The sequence below is a fragment of the Vollenhovia emeryi genome, unplaced genomic scaffold (assembly GCF_000949405.1).
Source record: "Vollenhovia emeryi isolate VEMERY1.0 unplaced genomic scaffold, V.emery_V1.0 DF939137.1, whole genome shotgun sequence".
NCBI lineage: Eukaryota > Metazoa > Arthropoda > Insecta > Hymenoptera > Formicidae > Vollenhovia > Vollenhovia emeryi.
In genome coordinates this window covers 1,591,909-1,609,811 of record NW_011967229.1, presented here as the reverse complement: position 1 = coordinate 1,609,811, position 17,903 = coordinate 1,591,909, and the positions used below count along the sequence as shown (strand labels likewise).

The window sequence follows — 17,903 nt, the reverse complement described above, 5'->3', positions numbered from 1 at the left end:
CTTCATCGATATATTTACCTTCAAAAGATTCTATTCTTTGTCTTCTTATAATTCCTTATAATGTTTATATTTGTATCGAAAAATTCTAAATCTTGTCCGTGTCAAGTCGAGGCCAACAGTAGTAAAAGAAAAAAAAAGGAAATTTAGTAAAAGAAATAAATTTCTTGGCGGCTTCAATTTTATGCAATCCTGCGAACATCTGAAAACACACGTTTCCCACTAGTTTCTGGTGCACGCCAGTAAATGAAGACGCTACTAGACCGGCGAGCGACAATGCTTCTTGCGCCGTTGAGCTTCTTCGATAAATGTCACGACTAACAGAGGAATATTCGTGCTCCGCGATCCTCGGACAAGAAATACAGGAACGACCGGTTGCTCGGCCGCCCCGACTTTTCCAGGAACGAAACCTCTCGGCGGCTCCGATCGACCGCGGAATCATTGAACGCCGCGACAATTGACCTACATCGTAAAATTGTAAAACACCGGTCTTGCCCCTCGGGGCCCCAGTTCGGGGCCCAGCCGAGCCCACCGCGTTTGTTCTACGTGATCCTCGTTCCGCGCGCATAACGGAACGCCGTCCCGAAACTTTCTCCGTCGCGGCGGCCGGCGACACGGCGGTCCCATTAATAACCAGTGGTGATTATTATTTCTTGCTGCCTGCTAAGGTTACTGGGTGGCCACGAAAATGCGCGATTTGAATTTAGAACGAAGTCGCCGGCCCGAGTCGGCGAAGGCTCGACGACGGCTGAGGTATTAATTCTCGAAACGCTGAACTACTTTTACACGCTGCGCTGGCGGTCTCGTGTCTACCGGTTTAACAGCCAAAATAAAAGGCAATAATTTCGGCCTGACATGAGCTCGAGAAGTGGTTATTAGCAGACTTATCTCTCCTAGTTTTAAATATCATTCAAATCTTCGGTGATTAAATATTCTCCTTTTACACGTTTTGTGATACGCACGGAAAGACCGTCAGGGAGGCTCTCTTTCTCGCGAGAGAGAGAGAGAACGACTTGCGCGATACAAATGACACTTAGTTAATATTAAGGCTCTGTTGATATACATTTACGTTAGGAGCATAGATTACAAAATTTTTTAATCGCAGCATCCAAGACCTTGCTGACGTACGACCAGATAGATTTTAATAGGTGCTCTGGGAAACAAAAGACAGCAACCCATTGTGGGGCCCACAATTAGCAATCGAATTATTTGGATTGTTCGTAACTCTGCTCTGGGAAAAATTTTGACCGTTCTTTTATTGTGGTTAAGCAATTTAACATTTCGATTAGTGCCTCTCAAGTGAAAATTATCTTTGCGTTACTGAATATCGACAGAACGAATTGAGAGATTTGATTAGTATTACTTTAAAATCTTGGATATAAGTAGAACAGCGCGTGTGTTAACTTTGCACCCCAACTAACTCCAGTCAGAATTACAAAATTTTTAAGTTGGGGCGCAAAGCTAACACACGCTAGAATAGCTAATTGCGATTTTCAGTTACGCGGGAAAAAATTCGTAAAAGATTAGAGTTACAAACAATCCAAATAATTCGATTGCAATTACTAATTGCGAGCCCCAAAATGGGTTGCTGTCTTCTTTTTCCCCAGAGTACGCTCGTACTTTCCAGCCCTGGTCACTTTTCGCCAGAGAGATTTTTTTAAATAGAAAATTACAGTCTGGTGTGAGATACTATGAAACGATCCTCGAACAATTTATATAACTGGTTTCGTGCGATCCTCCGTAGCTAGGGGGACGTGCTCCAGTTAAGACGGCAACAATCAGGCCCACCTGCGCGCCGTTACGCGTCCCCGCGCAAAACGATCATAAACGCGAGCGCGTCGATCATGTAGGTCCCACGATCGCTTTACAAAGAGACCGTCCGGTTACTGTACCGCACTTTCTAAGTATCGTTTTTCTCGCATGATCGTAATTCCATCGAGCGACTGGTGTACCGACGTGACAAGCTTGTTTTATTTAATGCGACAAAGTGAACCTCGTTAACTAGGAGGCGGTGCTCTATTTCAAACATCATCTCACGTTGCGTACAAATAAGACGAGCAACGCTACACGCGTGTAACGGAGATGTTAAGGAAATGCGCCGCGGAATTATTGCGAGAGAAACTGCGCGTTCGCGAGGAATCGCTGTGGCTGCCCGAGGGGGATAAAAGAGAACTGGAGGAGAAAACCAGCAAAGATTGGTTTTTGGACGGGAAATTAGCTCAACAGTCAAGCGCAACTGAGGGTAAAGTGAATAAAGCTAACTACGTATATGAAGCAAGAGTGTGCAAGTTCCTTTGTACTTCCTTGATGAGCTTGATTGAGTTGATTACTCGTAATTTCAGGCGGGCGAGGAGAATACGATACGATTAATCTCATTAAAAAGCTACAAAGGTACCGTACGGGCGATTCAAGAGAGAAACAGACCAACTCTACGTCTGCTTCAATGCAATTTTGAAATTGTGCTGATAAATAAAAAGGACCCGGCGCAGCGACACAGCGACGTCTAGTTTGGTCTATTAGCCGTCACTGTGTCGTCCTTTAACGTAGCTCTGTTACTTGCGAAGAAACAACAGGGACGAAAGGATACTCTGAGAAAAAAGAGACAGTCGGCAACCCATTTTCAGGCCCACAATTAGCAATCGAATCATTTGGATTGTTCGTAACTCTGCTCTGGGAAAAATGTTGACCGTTTTTTTATTGTGGTTAAGCAATTTAACATTTCGGTTAGTGTCTCTTAAGTGAAAATTATCTTTGCGTTACTGAATATCGACAGAACTAATTGAGAGAATTGATTACGTAATAAATCTTGGATATAGATGGAATAGCTAATTGCGATTTTCAGTTACGCGGGGTAAATTCGAAAAAGATCAGAGTTACGGACAATCGAAATAGTTTGATTACTAATTGTGGGCCCCAAAATGGTTTGCTGTCTTTATTCCCCAGAGTAGAACCTAATTTTATTAGGTTTAATTAACAATGGTTATTCTTAAAAATCTGTAAAGAGTATCGCACCGACATTAAGGCAAAGACTTTTTTCTTCTATACGGAGACGATTTCGATCTCTGAACTACACGTGCTGTATATCTTTCACACAGACACACACACACACGCTCATTTATCTTAATTCGACGTAATTACCGATCATATGATTCACACCGTCCGCAATATTCGCGTGCATAAATTAAGCAGTACATGGGGCGGACGGGCGCTAACATGAGGCATTTCCGGTTGTGTTATACGCGGACGTCGCGACGCAGGAGAGCGATGGGGGTTGCGAGGGTAGCGACGCCGAGATGATCGGTAACGGGAGACGGGGCGCCGGCGAGAGGAATCGCGATTTGGAGGAGGATGACGAGCTCGAGAGCAGGGAGGAGAGGGGCTCGGAGAGTGGAGGTGGTGGAGGTTTCGGTGGTTGGAGAACCCACCTGCTCGGTGGACTAACGCAACGCGTCAAATCCTGGTACTGGGGCGCCAGGCCCCTCGTAAGTTTTCCCATCCAGCGAAACGCAAAGTCTCTTTCTCTCTTTCTCTTGACACGCACGATTTCTTTTATCTCGCCTCGTCCCTTCCCCCTCCTCCCCTTCTTCCCTCACCGCACTTCTCGACCTATTCTCTCTCTTCGCCGCCATTCGACACGTCGCACTGAATCGCGGGTGACAGGACAAGGGCGTCCGTGGAAGGGGTGGAAAACGGATAGGAAGGGACGTCTGCGAAGCTTTCGTCGAAAATCGAGTTTGATAGATGCTTTTCTATTTTTCATATACAGTCCATATATGCACGTTTCGCGTGTATATATAGGTACGTATTATAATACATTTAATTTGTATCATATTTTTAATTCCTTCTTTTTTATAAATATATGGCATTATTATCTAATTACGTACTTTCCTTAATTCAATAAAAAATGGCAGAAATTTGAATTGCCCTTTTCAGACACATTTGTGGCCTGCGTTCGATCTGTCAGTGCTGAAAATCTATGGTGCACATAACATGTATCGCGGGACGCAGTCTTGTCTATGATTTTTTAATCTTAAATGAAAATTCGACCCGCTTCGATGTTATTATAATTTTTAACCTCGATCTCTTTTACTTTTGACTTCTGATTTAATTTCCTAGTTTTAGCTTAAATTCTTAATCTCGATTTTAATCATCGATTGATCGCTTTAAACGTTTTCGAGAATTAGTTCATACGACCTGTCTTTAATGGGCGCCCTTGTAGGAAGATTAGGACGTGAATACAACGATTGATAATCGACAATGTCTCCATTGAAAGGGAGTAGGTGCAATCAGCAATGAGCTGCGATTTTCGTGTCGGAGCGAGGAAACGCAGAGAGCGCCGTTCGGATCTCGCCGGAAATCTCGATAGCATCTCCGTGAAATAACAATGCAACGCGAAACCGTAATCGGCTTCATCTCAGTTGCTAAACGTATTCGGCATCGTGTGACATCATAACGGATAGGGAAGATGATAATTATCGTACATTATTTCTGAATAATTTTTCTTTGTTTAAAAAATAATATTTTGTTAAATAAAAGACGGCCAAGTAATAAATTAAATGTTAATCACGACATCTATTTTGCTACTTGCAAGTTCTAGTCTACACTCCATCTTTATACGTACAATAAAATCACTATTATCGATATTCGTAAATCTCTTCTGCTAATATTTCTAAAAGTCCATCTTCACTGCTGATTAAAAAAAATGTATCTTCACGACAAATAAAACTTCTAACATCTCAACAAGTTCAACGTTACTTACTGTTACGTATTTGAGTGGAGTGAAATTTACTTCGCGTAAAATTATCAAGCTACAACTCTCAGCAAAGTTACGAGCTTCTCTTTCCGCACGAATAGTCGTACTACAATCAAATTGTGAATTATAGCGAAATATAATTGGCAAGGCGAAAGAGAAAATAACGGAGAAAAGAGGACTGCACTGCGGCAATAAAGTCTCGTAATAAAAATCGTATTATACTGAAACAACGAGACATCGTAAACTTCCGGCGAGGTTCGCGGTTAAGTCGATTGCGCTTGAAATATCCGGGTCACGTTTACACCAAAAAAAAAATAGCACCGTAAAAAAATTTCGTGACAAACTAGCAAGAGTTTAACGGATAAAATAACGATTAACTGTCAATCGGTCGCGCGTACGGAAAAAACGAAAGGGACTATCGAAATAATTTTGTCAATTTCCCTTATGATTAATTGCCGTACGGAGAGGCGAGATGTCGCGGCAAAAACCGTTTGCGTTCGGATAAACAGCACAGGTAAACGCGGCGCGGCGGAAATTGCGCGGCGGTGCGATTCGAGGGCCACCGGAAGCGTCTGCTCCCTTCGGCATGAGTTCTCTTCCTAATTAGATTTCTCACTCTCTCTCTTCTCTCTGTCTCACAACCATACGATCAAGTATCCTTGTGCTCCTAGAGCTAGCGAGTTTAGTCGAACATAGCGTTAGGTGTTGTACATGTTTTTTATCTTAGATGTCTTGCACATGCTACTTTTTTACGATTTGTCCTTACATTCTAGCACGATCACTATTTTACTACTATACGTATATACACAGAGCGTCTCATCTTCCTTCGTGACGAATCTTAATTGCAGGCTGAAAGGGAACCCGAAGTCGGCTTCTCGCTCGTGAGAATTTCATGAAAAATTCAAACGGGGATGATAGAATTAAATGTTGAAAAAGAAGTAAATTGTAAAGCAAGGTGTCGTCAAGTCTTGCAGGCGGGATAAAAAGAAGAAGAATACTATAATATTTCTCCCGCGAAGTAGTTTCATGTTACTTTCAATTCTTCTGGTTCTTTTTAATAAAAATTTCGCGAAACAACTGATTGCAAAGTGGCGAGAGTCAGCCGCGACGTGGAATCTCCCGTTGTTGCGAAATCTCCGTTGAACGAACGATTGTCTTTAACCTCGTTGCAGAGTTAATTTCTAATTGGAACTCGATTGGGTGAGACATTCTATATATACACGTATATACGGGCACGGGGATGTATATGCGTTAAATATATTCACATAGATGTCTTGGCATGCACCATTACTTTACTCACATAAGAACCAAAATTAATTTTGCAAAACAGAAGCCTCACGAGATACGGTCTTTCAATTCCGATTACTCAAATAATTGAGCGATAAAAATATTAAATCCCCCAGCTAATACGTATAGTTTCTTTTTTACGAAGTGTCGCCGCGAAAAATAAGTTGAATAAATTCGAGCAGAGAAAAACGTCGTCAAAACGCGGGAGAAAGTTGTTCTTATCCAAATCCATCCGGCAAAAGGAATCCTATCTATTGATCTATCCTTACACGCGCAGACTTGTCGGTAATGTAAAATAAAAGAGATAAACTTTTGCGAGAAAAATAAAAATAAAGAGAGGCTCGAAGACCGCGAGCGGACGCGTCAAAACGGAAAGAGAAACTTTCGTTCAAACGGAAAAATCGAGCGGACGGTCGTGTGGGAAGAGCCAAGTTTCAGTGTCCTGACGTGCGTGCGTGCGTGCACGCGTGGGCACGCGCGTGTATCCGCGTATCTCGCTGCGCATCGCGTGGACACACTTTCACTGTTCTCGCTTTACGTTTCTCTCGAGAAAACAAGCCGATTTAATTAAACTCGATCTTCCGGCCGTGAACTCGACGATTTAAGTGACGGACGAGAGAAGCGAACTAAAAATTAATTACTTCGATAGATCGATCAGGCAGCTATAGTCGGACTAATCCATGTTTCGATTTAGTAAGTCCGTATGCACAATTTAGCATATCTAGTTTGATCGCCAATAAAATCATGATAAATTAGCGTAATGCGTAATTTAGCATAATTGATTTCATTAATTACAGTTCAATAAATGATCTTCCTACAGCGCTAATTCAAGTTTAATTGAGTAGAAGAGTTGGTATATACCTTCTATATGTAATTTATCGAGGGCCTTATCTGAACGTTACATCGAAGTTTAATCGAACTACTATAGAAATTCATATGCACATGCGTAGAAATTTTCTGAACGAATATTTCAATTATTATCTTCCGAACTGCACGCATGTCAAATGTTAGTTTAAACAAGTCTCGTGAATAGCTCAAAAGAGATAACCGGGGTCTTTTCTATTACATCCTAGCATGATCCAGATACTTTTCTATCAATACCTATAGTTTACTTTACATGTCCTCTATACATCCTTCTATATATCTCGATGGCAATGTTCTATTGTTACGTATTTATTTATTTATTCCATCAGTTTGACTTCCCTTGCTCTCAACAGAACGATTTTCAAGCCGACGTGACGCGATAGAAAAGACCCGATAACTGTTCTTAGCAGCGTCGTTAGTATTGTCGGAATTAGCTGTACAAATAAACTGCACAATTTGTTAGCTGGCCAATATCGTCGTTACGACGATAAGTATCGCGATTGGAAACGTCTCTGCTATCGATGTGCCGCTTTCTTTGCTGCGCACTCGAACGACGGTAAGCCGGTCGCGCCGGAATCGGCGCTGACGGCAACAAACTTAGCGGCAAATTAATTGTGATAACGATAACACCACCGCCACCACACCACAACCACCACTCTGTCTTTTCTCTCTGTTTGTCTCTCTCTCCGAGCACCACCAACACTCAACTGCTACCAGCCTGCCATCAGCAAGCATGTTGTGACTCAATTTTTCGATATATATATATATATACTTTTTGTGATTTATATATGTATATATCATATACATATCGACAAGTATAGCCGTACCTTCACGTATGTGTACATTATATGCTCGCGTCTCTCTCAGCACATATAATTTCACATACATACACACGAGTGATGTAATGTTGCACGCAAGGAAAAGCGGAATGGAACAACGAAGTCGAGTCGAGTGCAAGGAAAACGCGAAAGCTGAAGAGATTTGTTATTTCATTGCCAAGATACCTCTCCACTTGTCAACAATTAAAATCGTTGCCGCTGAAATTAAAACGAGGAGGGTGTACACTGTCTGTAATTATTGTTGAAATGTCTTCCTGCATTGAAATATTCTTCTTTGTCACTAAAGGTTTGCCGAGTTGGAATGACAAAGAACAGACATTTTGGTATCGCATTTGAGATATATTATTCCATTTCTTCGCTATTACTCTCACTTTTAGCACGCTAGATAAGGCATGCGAGATAAGAAAGCATCGAGAGGATAGATAGAATGCATTCCGAAAACAAAAGATATATATTCGTACATATCGACTGATCTCTCTCGCGAGGTCGTGTCTCGATTTTATACAATTTCCGGTGGTTTTGTTTAACCCTTTAAAGCATGGTGGTAACCCACGTTACCACCTCAACTTCTTTACTTTTTGGCCATTTAATTTCTAGTTAACGCATTTAAGTCGCATTTTTTTTGAATTTTTTGGATATCTCAGCAATAAAAGAACATAAAGAAAGTTGAGTAGTCTTTAACATTTATTGTAAAAGTTTTATAAATAAACAAATATGAAAAAAACAGCAATTTTTCGAAAAAATGCATTATTAACCGAGTTTTTAAGATTGTTTCTTGAAAACTTTGTACAAACTTTTCGGGGTCGCTCATTACGAATCTGATGTCAGATTTTCAAAATAAAAAACGGCCGACTCAAAATGGTGGATGCAAAGTACGTGCATTTTTTAAGTTTTTAAATTTTTCAGCATTTTCGTTTAGTTACGGTATTTAGGGACTCGTCACGTCCGCGTCGTTAGCTCTGGGTAGTGCCGAGAATGAGTAAATTCTAAGGAACGATCAAATTTCAATTTTGCAACCGCCATTTCGCGCGCGATAGTTTTTATATTCCAGAAGAACTTTCAACTGGAATTTAGATTCCATGGGTCCTAACAATATCTAAATAATGTTTCTTAGCATAGTTGATTTACAGTTGAATGATGTTGTTCTTTTAAGTTTTGAATTCCACCAATCTTGAATTATAAAAATCTGACAACGGATTCGTAATCAGCGACCCCAAAAACCCTCGTATACAAAGTTTCACAAAAAGCGGTTTAATAGTAAAATGTATGCTTCAAAGGGTTAAACGCTCATTCTGCTCCTAAATGAGTGTTTAAGCAGAAAAACCGAAAATTGCGTAAAATCGAGATACGACCTTGCGAGAGAGATCAGTCGATACGCATCCGTTTCAAACACACTTTTCTCTGTCAGCTTCCGATCGGTACTTTCGCATTTTACGCCGGAGTTAATGTCCCGCGTAGAAATGCGTTTTAATTTACTACGAGAGCTCGAGAATTACTACGCGAGTCGTTTGCAACGATCTTATAATATTTATATTTCGTACCGGAAGCTGCGCGAAGATCACCAGAACGCTCTTCCACCGCAGCGTGCACGCGAATATGCTAGCATAAGCCTTTTTAGCTCTCATGTGCTGTCGTCGTGCGTGCGTGTGTGTCTGTGTGCGTGCGCACGCGCACGCGCGCGCGTGTGTATGCATTGAGATGATATTTCGGATACGCGACAGCAACTGCGTTTGAATTAGTTCATTAAATGCATTAAACAGTGAAAAGGCGCGACGAGTCCCGTTGCGTCCTTAACGTACAATTGCAATTTGATTATAAAAACAATTAAATAAAGTACATATAATTCTCTGATACTGTAATATTATTATTGCAATTTAAAGTAATTAAAAATGTAGAGTTCCATAATTCAGACAAAACTTGGAAGTTCATTATAACTTAATCACTGTGTTATTTGTACCTGAATGTGCAATTTAAGATGGTTTAATAACTTTGACAAGTCGGGTCATTACAGTCTAAACAATGACTCCGATATAATTTACATTATTTATCACATTTATTGAAACGTTGTTTAAGATAAAACGCACTTGAGATTACAGAATTTATATCTACTTAATTTCTGCATTAGTTTCACCTTGAAATGATAATGCAAATATGGCCTAAGTAATCAAGTGACTTAAAAACGGTTGCTGGCGCGTATCTGGCAAAATGGCCGGAGAAAGGGCCTGATGCTCGATTACCGCCGTTCGAATGCAAGTTGTGCCTATTCCAGGAGCTCGCGCACAAGCTCTCGCGGAGCTTCGACATGCAGGAAGCGCAGCTGCTGGAGGAGGGTGGTTCCGGCAGCGGGTCGGCCGTGGGTGGGACCGCGGGGGGTCCGCCGCGGCGGCATCACAGCGTGCAGCGGCTGACCCGCAGCGAGATGTCGGAGCGGCGGGAGGAAGACGGCGCCCTGGTGGTGCCCGATCATCAGGGTAATCTTCGAATCACCGTGAAGAAGACCAAGTCGATTCTGGGCATCGCCATCGAGGGCGGCGCCAACACCAAGCATCCACTGCCCCGGATCATCAACATACACGTAAGTTTTTGCCGGAGCTGTACGGACTAACGCGGCAGATTTAATTAGATCACGGCCGGCGAAATGTTGGATTGGGGAGAAAATTGGGGCAAACCCAGGGGGATGTGGGATTAAAAAGTTAAAATAGAATTAGAAATGAAGATTGGAGAACGTTGGCTTAGAGTAAGAGTAAAAATAGAGTGCGTACATCAGACGGAGATTAGAGTAAAGCCACCGATTGTTGGGTGGGAAGAAAATTAAAGTGAGGCTAAGAAACGTCGAATTAGAGGAAAGTTAGATTAAAGTTCTAGTTTCAGAAAGAAATCGGAGTCGAATAGAGTATAGAGCTAATTATAATGTTTCGGGCATAATTGTCTGCACTTTCATCAAGAGGCAAGTCAATAATATGTTCTTATTTTCTCAATTTATCTCAATTCATTAATTCGAGATGCAATATTATGCGGAAAGATTTGATTTCTTCAAAATTGAAAAAAAATACATTTAATTTCTTAAGACTGGACGTACAAATCTCTCTTTCTCATCTGGCGCCCTACGTAAATGCGCAGAATGGGCGGCACTAATGACGCCAGTTAACATTTTCTTAATCTTTTTACTGAAATATTATATATTACGACGAAATATATCTTTAATATTATTTGTGATGCCCAGGCACTTAACTTAAATGAAGCGCGGCTTCGCCGAAACGTTCGATTAATATGCGTCGCGGGCGAATTTATCGCCGAAGCCATTTACGGTGGCATAAACAATATTACGCTATAAACGTGACTAACACATGCGGTAATTCGTTGCAGGACAACGGAGCAGCTTACGAAGCTGGCGGCCTCGAAGTCGGACAGCTCATCCTCGAGGTCGATGGTCAAAAAGTTGAAGGTAATGCCAGCGAGGTCGAAGTGTAATAGACCCCCGCGAAAATATTCTACATATATTTTCCTGCAACGATCTTAATTACGATTGTAGTTATGTTTACCGGATTCTAAGAACTTGCGAAGTTGAAATTTCAAAAAGTAGTTTCTTCTGAGCGATAGTAACGAGGTAAAAATGAAACGAATTTAACTGTAATAATAGAAGTTAAACAGCGATAGATTTAACTTGAAGAGATAATAACAATTGTGCGACTTGTAAAAAATTGCACAGGCCTGGAGCAATTAGTCATATGAGCCTAGAAATGACGCTACATTGAATGCTCAATATTTCTACGTTGCTTGCAGGACTCCATCATCAAGAAGTCGCGCGACTGATCGCGGAGTCGTTCGCGCGCCGCGACCGAAACGAGATCGAGTTCCTGGTGGTCGAAGCAAAGAAGAGCAACCTGGAACCGAAGCCGACGGCGCTCATTTTCCTGGAGGCGTAGCAGGAATCTCCCACCTCCGAGCCGGAACCACCATAGCCCAACCTGACCAAAGCTCGGCCGGCGGCGATCCAGCTAGAACGTCGCCGCCGTTGAATCCGATCGAGACTAACTCGGGTCGTCGAATTTGCCGAAGATCCAGCTTTGGAAACTAGCCTCGGTGGGACTGAGCATCTCCCCCGAGTTCTCGATTCGGACCGCCGAGCTGTCGGTCAGCCTGCTAATCTACTAATCTGGCCCTGGTGGTGGGAACTTCACTTCGCCCGCTGACGAAACAACACCTCGAAGATATATACACTTCAGATGGAGAAAGAACGAGGACGCCGGAGAGATTCCCGGGCAACGGCGTTGCCAGACCCTGCAGATTTTGAGGCCCCTCGGAAGGCCGCTCTAAACGCGAGAGCCGCGTTACCACGGGACAAGGGATCCTGGAAAGTTCCTGGACTCTCGTGCTGAAGTAGCTGGAGTCGCAGCCCGCCCGAACTTTCCCCTCCTCGCGCGCGAAACCCGCAAATCGGCACGAGACTGCCGCAAGCAAGTCACTTCACTGTATATATAATACGATATACATACCGCTGTACATATTCTTGTAACAGACGCAGTTCGATAGGAAGCAAGTAGCCGATATTTCGAGAGCACCGGGACAGTACATTCGGATGGTCTCTGGCAACGCCGTTCCGATCTCGAGTCACAAAGAACTGTTCACCAATTAATTGCGCGGTCGTCGTAACCAGGAGGGTCGCAGTTCGACGCAATGACACGCGACAGTTGTCGTCCCTCAGAGGACCCCGAAAATGAAGAGAGAGAGAGAGAAGAGAGGAGAGAGAGAGAGAGAGAGAGAGAGAGAGAGAGAGAGTCGTATATTTTATTTTTTAACGGTCGCATCGTTGCGTCGGCGGTTACTTCGTGGTTACTCGAGAGAAAATAGACGGAGGGGTCGCGCAATGTGCCAAACTAACTAACTAACACAAGCCGTATATTAATAAAGCTACTAATCGATAAGGGATTAATTCGGGAAGGGCGGGGGAGGGGGGGAGAGGGTGGGGCATGAATTCGGCGGAATGCGCGAGGAGGTACAACGAGGGGAGGGCGAACTTACATGCTCACACGGTGTAGTTGCGTGAACGATTACCTCACAGACACACTCACAGACAATTACACCCGCGTTCGACACAGATATTATATTCGCGCGGGATCCGTCGATCTCGACGGCGCGCGAAGTCGCGTCGGCTCGGGTCGAGATTAATCGCGCCGTTGATTAATTATGAGAGTTATGGATGGTATTCGTATCCGAAAGGTAGAAGGACGTGGGTTCGAGAGCTCATTGTTCCAGGAGAACCTTTAGCGAGCTTCGGAGGACGCGCAACTTTTAGCGAGGGATAAGTTGAAAACAATACGAGTGAGGGAGGGGGAGAGAGAAATGCAGAACCAGTTGAATTAAATCAAACAATGTGGATTAAATAAGCGCGAAATTCGCATACGAAGGAAATTAAATGTGAAATTTGTATCGTAAAAACTTTGTCGTACTTGAGAAAGATTTTTTTTCCTGAAAATTTGGGCATTCTAAAATCCTAACAATTTCGTAATGAGGTTCTGACTTCTTCATCATACTCGTTCGATTTGGGAATTGTTACTACACGTGTATTTAATAACTCCGAGTAACCGAGATAATTCTAGACAGCTTCCTTCTACTTCTCGAGTACAATTCTGTTGATCAAGATTCTCGTTAATTCGAGTGATTAGGTGTCGTTCGGCTGGTCCTCGAAATCGCGCCTAATACCGCTTAATAGTCTGTTAAATGTTATACTGTATAGATTAACGTTGACGTAGTTGATAGACGTTGATCAGGACGTCGCTAGGACGTTACGCGTTGTTCGTTTATTGCGTTGTCAGTTGTGTGTTAGACGATTTTAACCCCTCGGGCGCGCGATATACTCGTCAACGAATACTCGCGCGCAATTTTGTCCAATTTTATCCGTTTAACCCGAGCGCAACTACATTTCACCACGAAACTTAAAATCGAACGAAAAATAGCATTCCGTTGATCTCTTTACAGAGATATCAATCTGCCAAAGGTAATCGATTTTCCCACCAATATAGAAATTACCAGCATTTCTCTTCTTGGTTCATCCTCTAATATCTGTGATAAGAGTTAAGTTAGAACCTAGATGAAGGTGAATTTTGATATCTAACGAATATCAAAAGATGAAAAGAGGGCGTAATTATCGAGATCCCTCGTGCGCGCGACAAATATATCGTAGCCCCGAGCTATAGGGTTAATAATATTTTGTTGACTGTCGAGTATGGCCGAAGTGCGTCGATGATCGTCATCGAGGCAGAATTAACGACGATCTTGACCGAGATCGAGACGATGGCGTCGACTTGTTACGTTGCGAACCGTTGTTGAGGCTTAAAAGAAGTATATTACTAACGTACACACTATGGTACACATATTTATACATGTACATATAAGTATTATGGTATGAAAAACTACCGTAGTGGAATTGCAAATCGTACCTAACTACTGGGCGTCAAGCGTCTCGCCGAAAGGGGAATAATTTAAAGATAGAGAAGAAAATATAAAAAAAAATAATAAGAGGGCGGTATTTTCGAAGAGAAATTGTGTAAGCTTTAGAGAGTGCGTACGCATAGTAAGGGCCTGATCGTGTTCGAGTTCCTTCGGGCAATCGGGAAATCGCGGAGGATCCTGCGCAGAAACGAGGATCTCGGGTAGGAGATCTTGCGACAAAATCTCCGACTCTAGGAAAAAGGCGGCCTTATTAATTAAATGAATTTTTTACATTTTCTCTTTCTTATTCGAATTGTCGTGCTTTATCTCACACACTTTCGACGTTTTCACAGATTTTTACGCAAATTTTATTCAACTGTGCCCCAAAGTCGAAGAAAATTAGCTGCTACGACGGCCATTTCTTGTTTGCGATATTGCCAACTGTTTATAATTATATATTACATGCAGAAAACCGCGATATGTTTCGCTTTCCCTCGACTCGGGGAAGTTTACTGGAAATTCGTTCTGCGAGTAGTAAGATTGTAGTCGATAAGTCGCATCCCACATGCGTGATTCTGACAAACGGAGATGCGTTTCGCGTAAACAAATAAATCTCGAAGAGCTATAGAAATTATTGAGTATTATCTTCATGTAGGTAAGCGATGAATAGAGTAGGAATTGAGTAGTGCGTAATGAAACACCGCGAGTATTTTAATACGCTACTCACGCATCTGCCGAGAGGAGAAATCGACTCGATCGTCCGCGATTTTGCCGACCGAAACGAAAGAGAAGCCGTTTTAAAACTGTAGAATATACGCGTGCGAGCAATTGTATGAATGCCAAATTGAGCCACAAGCGAGCGAAGAAAGACACTTAATCACATTATCTAAGCGATTAAGCCCTCGCTGATACGACACGTGAATGATGTTGCGTACAAATGTGCGGAGTATTGTATTTTTATCTCGTCAAACGTTAACGACTGGCATTCTGGCACTTTTCAATTTTTGCCTCGATAGATTTTTTGCGTAGAAACGACTCGTTTCGACTATAAATAAAATTTAAGTTCAAATAAAAACAAAGTCGATTGCTTGACACATTATTTCGCAAACAAAGATTTTATAATTATACTGAAAAGTGGTCAGTAGAGTGTCCTTTTCTTCAAGACACTACTGAGAAAGAGTCTAAGTACGGTATTTAAACAACTGTCGTATCGCGAGGGCTTAATTGCCTGAGATTTCAGCAAATGTGCCAAAAAGTTTGCGCTTAAATTATATCCATCGACGACAACGGCGGCTTCAATCGACACTGTCGTCATGTCGCGAGGAACAAGAAGTAGGGAGACAAGAACAAACCGTGAAAGATTTCCCGGAGCACATTTGAATCTTTTCTTCGCTATTCTTTTGTAGCACGCACGGGAGCATGGGACAAGTCGCTTTAGTCACTATGTCGTAGTGAGAGAAAAAGAGAAATAGTATTAAGAAGGGAACTAAGAGCGAGATGAGCTGACGGGACAAGCGAGTTTGCGCTTCTCGTTTCCTCTCGGACGATCGGGAGGAAAGGAGAAAGTTCGTCGCGTCAGATCGACGAGGGATCGTCGAGGACTCGAAAGACGAGAAAGGGCGGCGGGGTGGCTCGAGGATTTCGAAAAGCGACGGGGGAAAATATACAAGGGGGCTCGACAGATAAAAATAAGATGAGATATTTTTGTAAAGCTTTCGATGTTTACCGCAATCCCAGAAACGTTTCGAAGATCTCAGCTGACATATCCGACAATGCCTTATCGCTTTTAAAAATCGAAAACTATCGGGGAACGTTATGCGAGAGGTGAACAAAGGAACCGGGAACGTGAGACACCTGATACACACACAACCCCAATCCATTTCCCGCCTTCCGAGAGAAACAAATCGCGAGACACTCGGTAACGCCGTCTCGAGAATCACGCGAGTCTGTTCGTTCATTTTCGGTTTTGTTCGAAAACGCGAAACAATAAAAGTTATAGAAGACTTTCAAACGACGGATAATTGAAGCAGCTTGACGTAGAAAGAAAAGATCGAAAAGACATTGGCGCCGAATTGAACGTTCATTAATTAATGAGCGCCGTAATTCTTTGTTACTTCGCCAGTCGGTTTATTCTCGTACACACGCGATATTTTTGACCCGCGAAAATGTACGATTTCTGGTCGCGCACTGATCAAGCTGCGCTCCAAATTGTGTCCCGAGTGAGCCCTTAATCTCCCTTAACCGAACAGTTTTCTCTCTGACGAGAGCGAGTGACCTAATTTTCCGAATTTTTCTTCGGCGATCTCGTATTAAAATGAAAAAGTACAATTACACTTAGATTTAAAATCGCGCGAGAGCTAGCTCCGAGAGAGAAAGGAGAAGATCTAGTTATATATAACACATTTTATAATCTTATTAGTTCCCGTCTCTTTTACGGAGTAACCTTTGTTTTTTCGACCGGAACAAATCCCGATCCCGGCTTCAACGCGTAATCTCATATCCCTCGTACAAAGAATATGAAAATCCAAGGTATCTCACGTGGCACGATGACGATGCGTCGTTCTCGGCGATTTAGTGAAAACTCCAAATTCAATTAAGCAACAACAGAGAGCAACAACTTAACGCAGAGTCTCGCGTAACTCCTAATTCCTATTTACTTATCAATTGGAAGAGAAGGAGAAAAGTAAGAGAAACTAAAGATAGGAAGGCGCTGTTATCACGTCACGCGAGCCCATTTTTTCCTTTATCGTGTTTTGCTGTTGGACAGACGCATGTTCGTTGCACTGGTCTTTTGCAATTGACACACAAAAGACAGGCGATCGATCGAATATGTCTGTAATTATTATGTATCTGTAATTTTGAATCGACCGCCCGACGAAAACGGTACATCGCTCCGAAAAATGTAACTGGATAAATAAAGTTTACTTGGATAATAATTCACGTAATAATTGACGAAAAGACTACGAGCCAATTGAGGATTTATCGGTGAAACAAAGCGGTGCAGATAAATCGAAAGTTTACGCATCGAAAGGCACACGCTGCGGCTTCATTAATGTTATCTGTGCAACGCAACGCGACGTGATAATGGCGCGTCCACCGTTAAAAACGACACTCAAAACAGTGTAATTATAATTGTAATTTACTATTTGTACATACGCAAGTGCTCGTTCATGCGCGTCTCGTAGATCATCTCTTTTGCAATCGAAACTTGTATATCTCCGACACATACACACACGCATATACACGTACACACACGGTATACACCCACGCCCGCATACAAGCACACGGACAGTCCACAAGGCGCATGGATCAAAAAAGAGAAAAAGTCGAAATCGGCGCGCTAGATTGCGTTAAATTGAGTAACTCGTCAGTTTATTGTACGCCTCGGGAGGAAACAACGTTGTTGCGAAAAGGAGGGAATATAAGGTAAATCGACTCACACGTACATGACCACGTAGAGCCACGTAAGAGGGCGATTGCGGAGGCGTAGCTCACGGCACGGCATGGCACGTGCGAGCGCGCGCTGCCATTATCATTATTGTTCTTATCATTATGGTGATTATTATTACTACGATGATGACGATTATTATTACTATAATTGAATAAAACGTTCACCACGGGGAAACAGACTCGTCTCTCTCGTACGAACCCGTTCCTCCTGAAAAAGTATCCTTTTAATTTAGACACTTATATCTGCATGCACATTGCATCACATGATCGTCGATATTATA

At 42.5% G+C, this 17,903-nt stretch overlaps 1 protein-coding gene across 1 annotated transcript in view; it reads left to right on the top strand.

The window, feature by feature from the left end:
* LOC105567471 (whirlin) overlaps positions 1-12,465 on the top strand; it is an 87,794-nt gene extending 75,329 nt beyond the window's left edge. The window contains exons 13-16 of the mRNA XM_012022367.1: positions 3,255-3,479; positions 10,010-10,315; positions 11,107-11,185; positions 11,524-12,465. Coding sequence (XP_011877757.1) covers positions 3,255-3,479; positions 10,010-10,315; positions 11,107-11,185; positions 11,524-11,666 — 753 coding nt within the window. The 3' untranslated portion in view covers positions 11,667-12,465. The remainder of the gene's footprint in view (positions 1-3,254; positions 3,480-10,009; positions 10,316-11,106; positions 11,186-11,523) is intronic.
* The last annotated feature ends 5,438 nt before the right edge of the window (positions 12,466-17,903 follow it).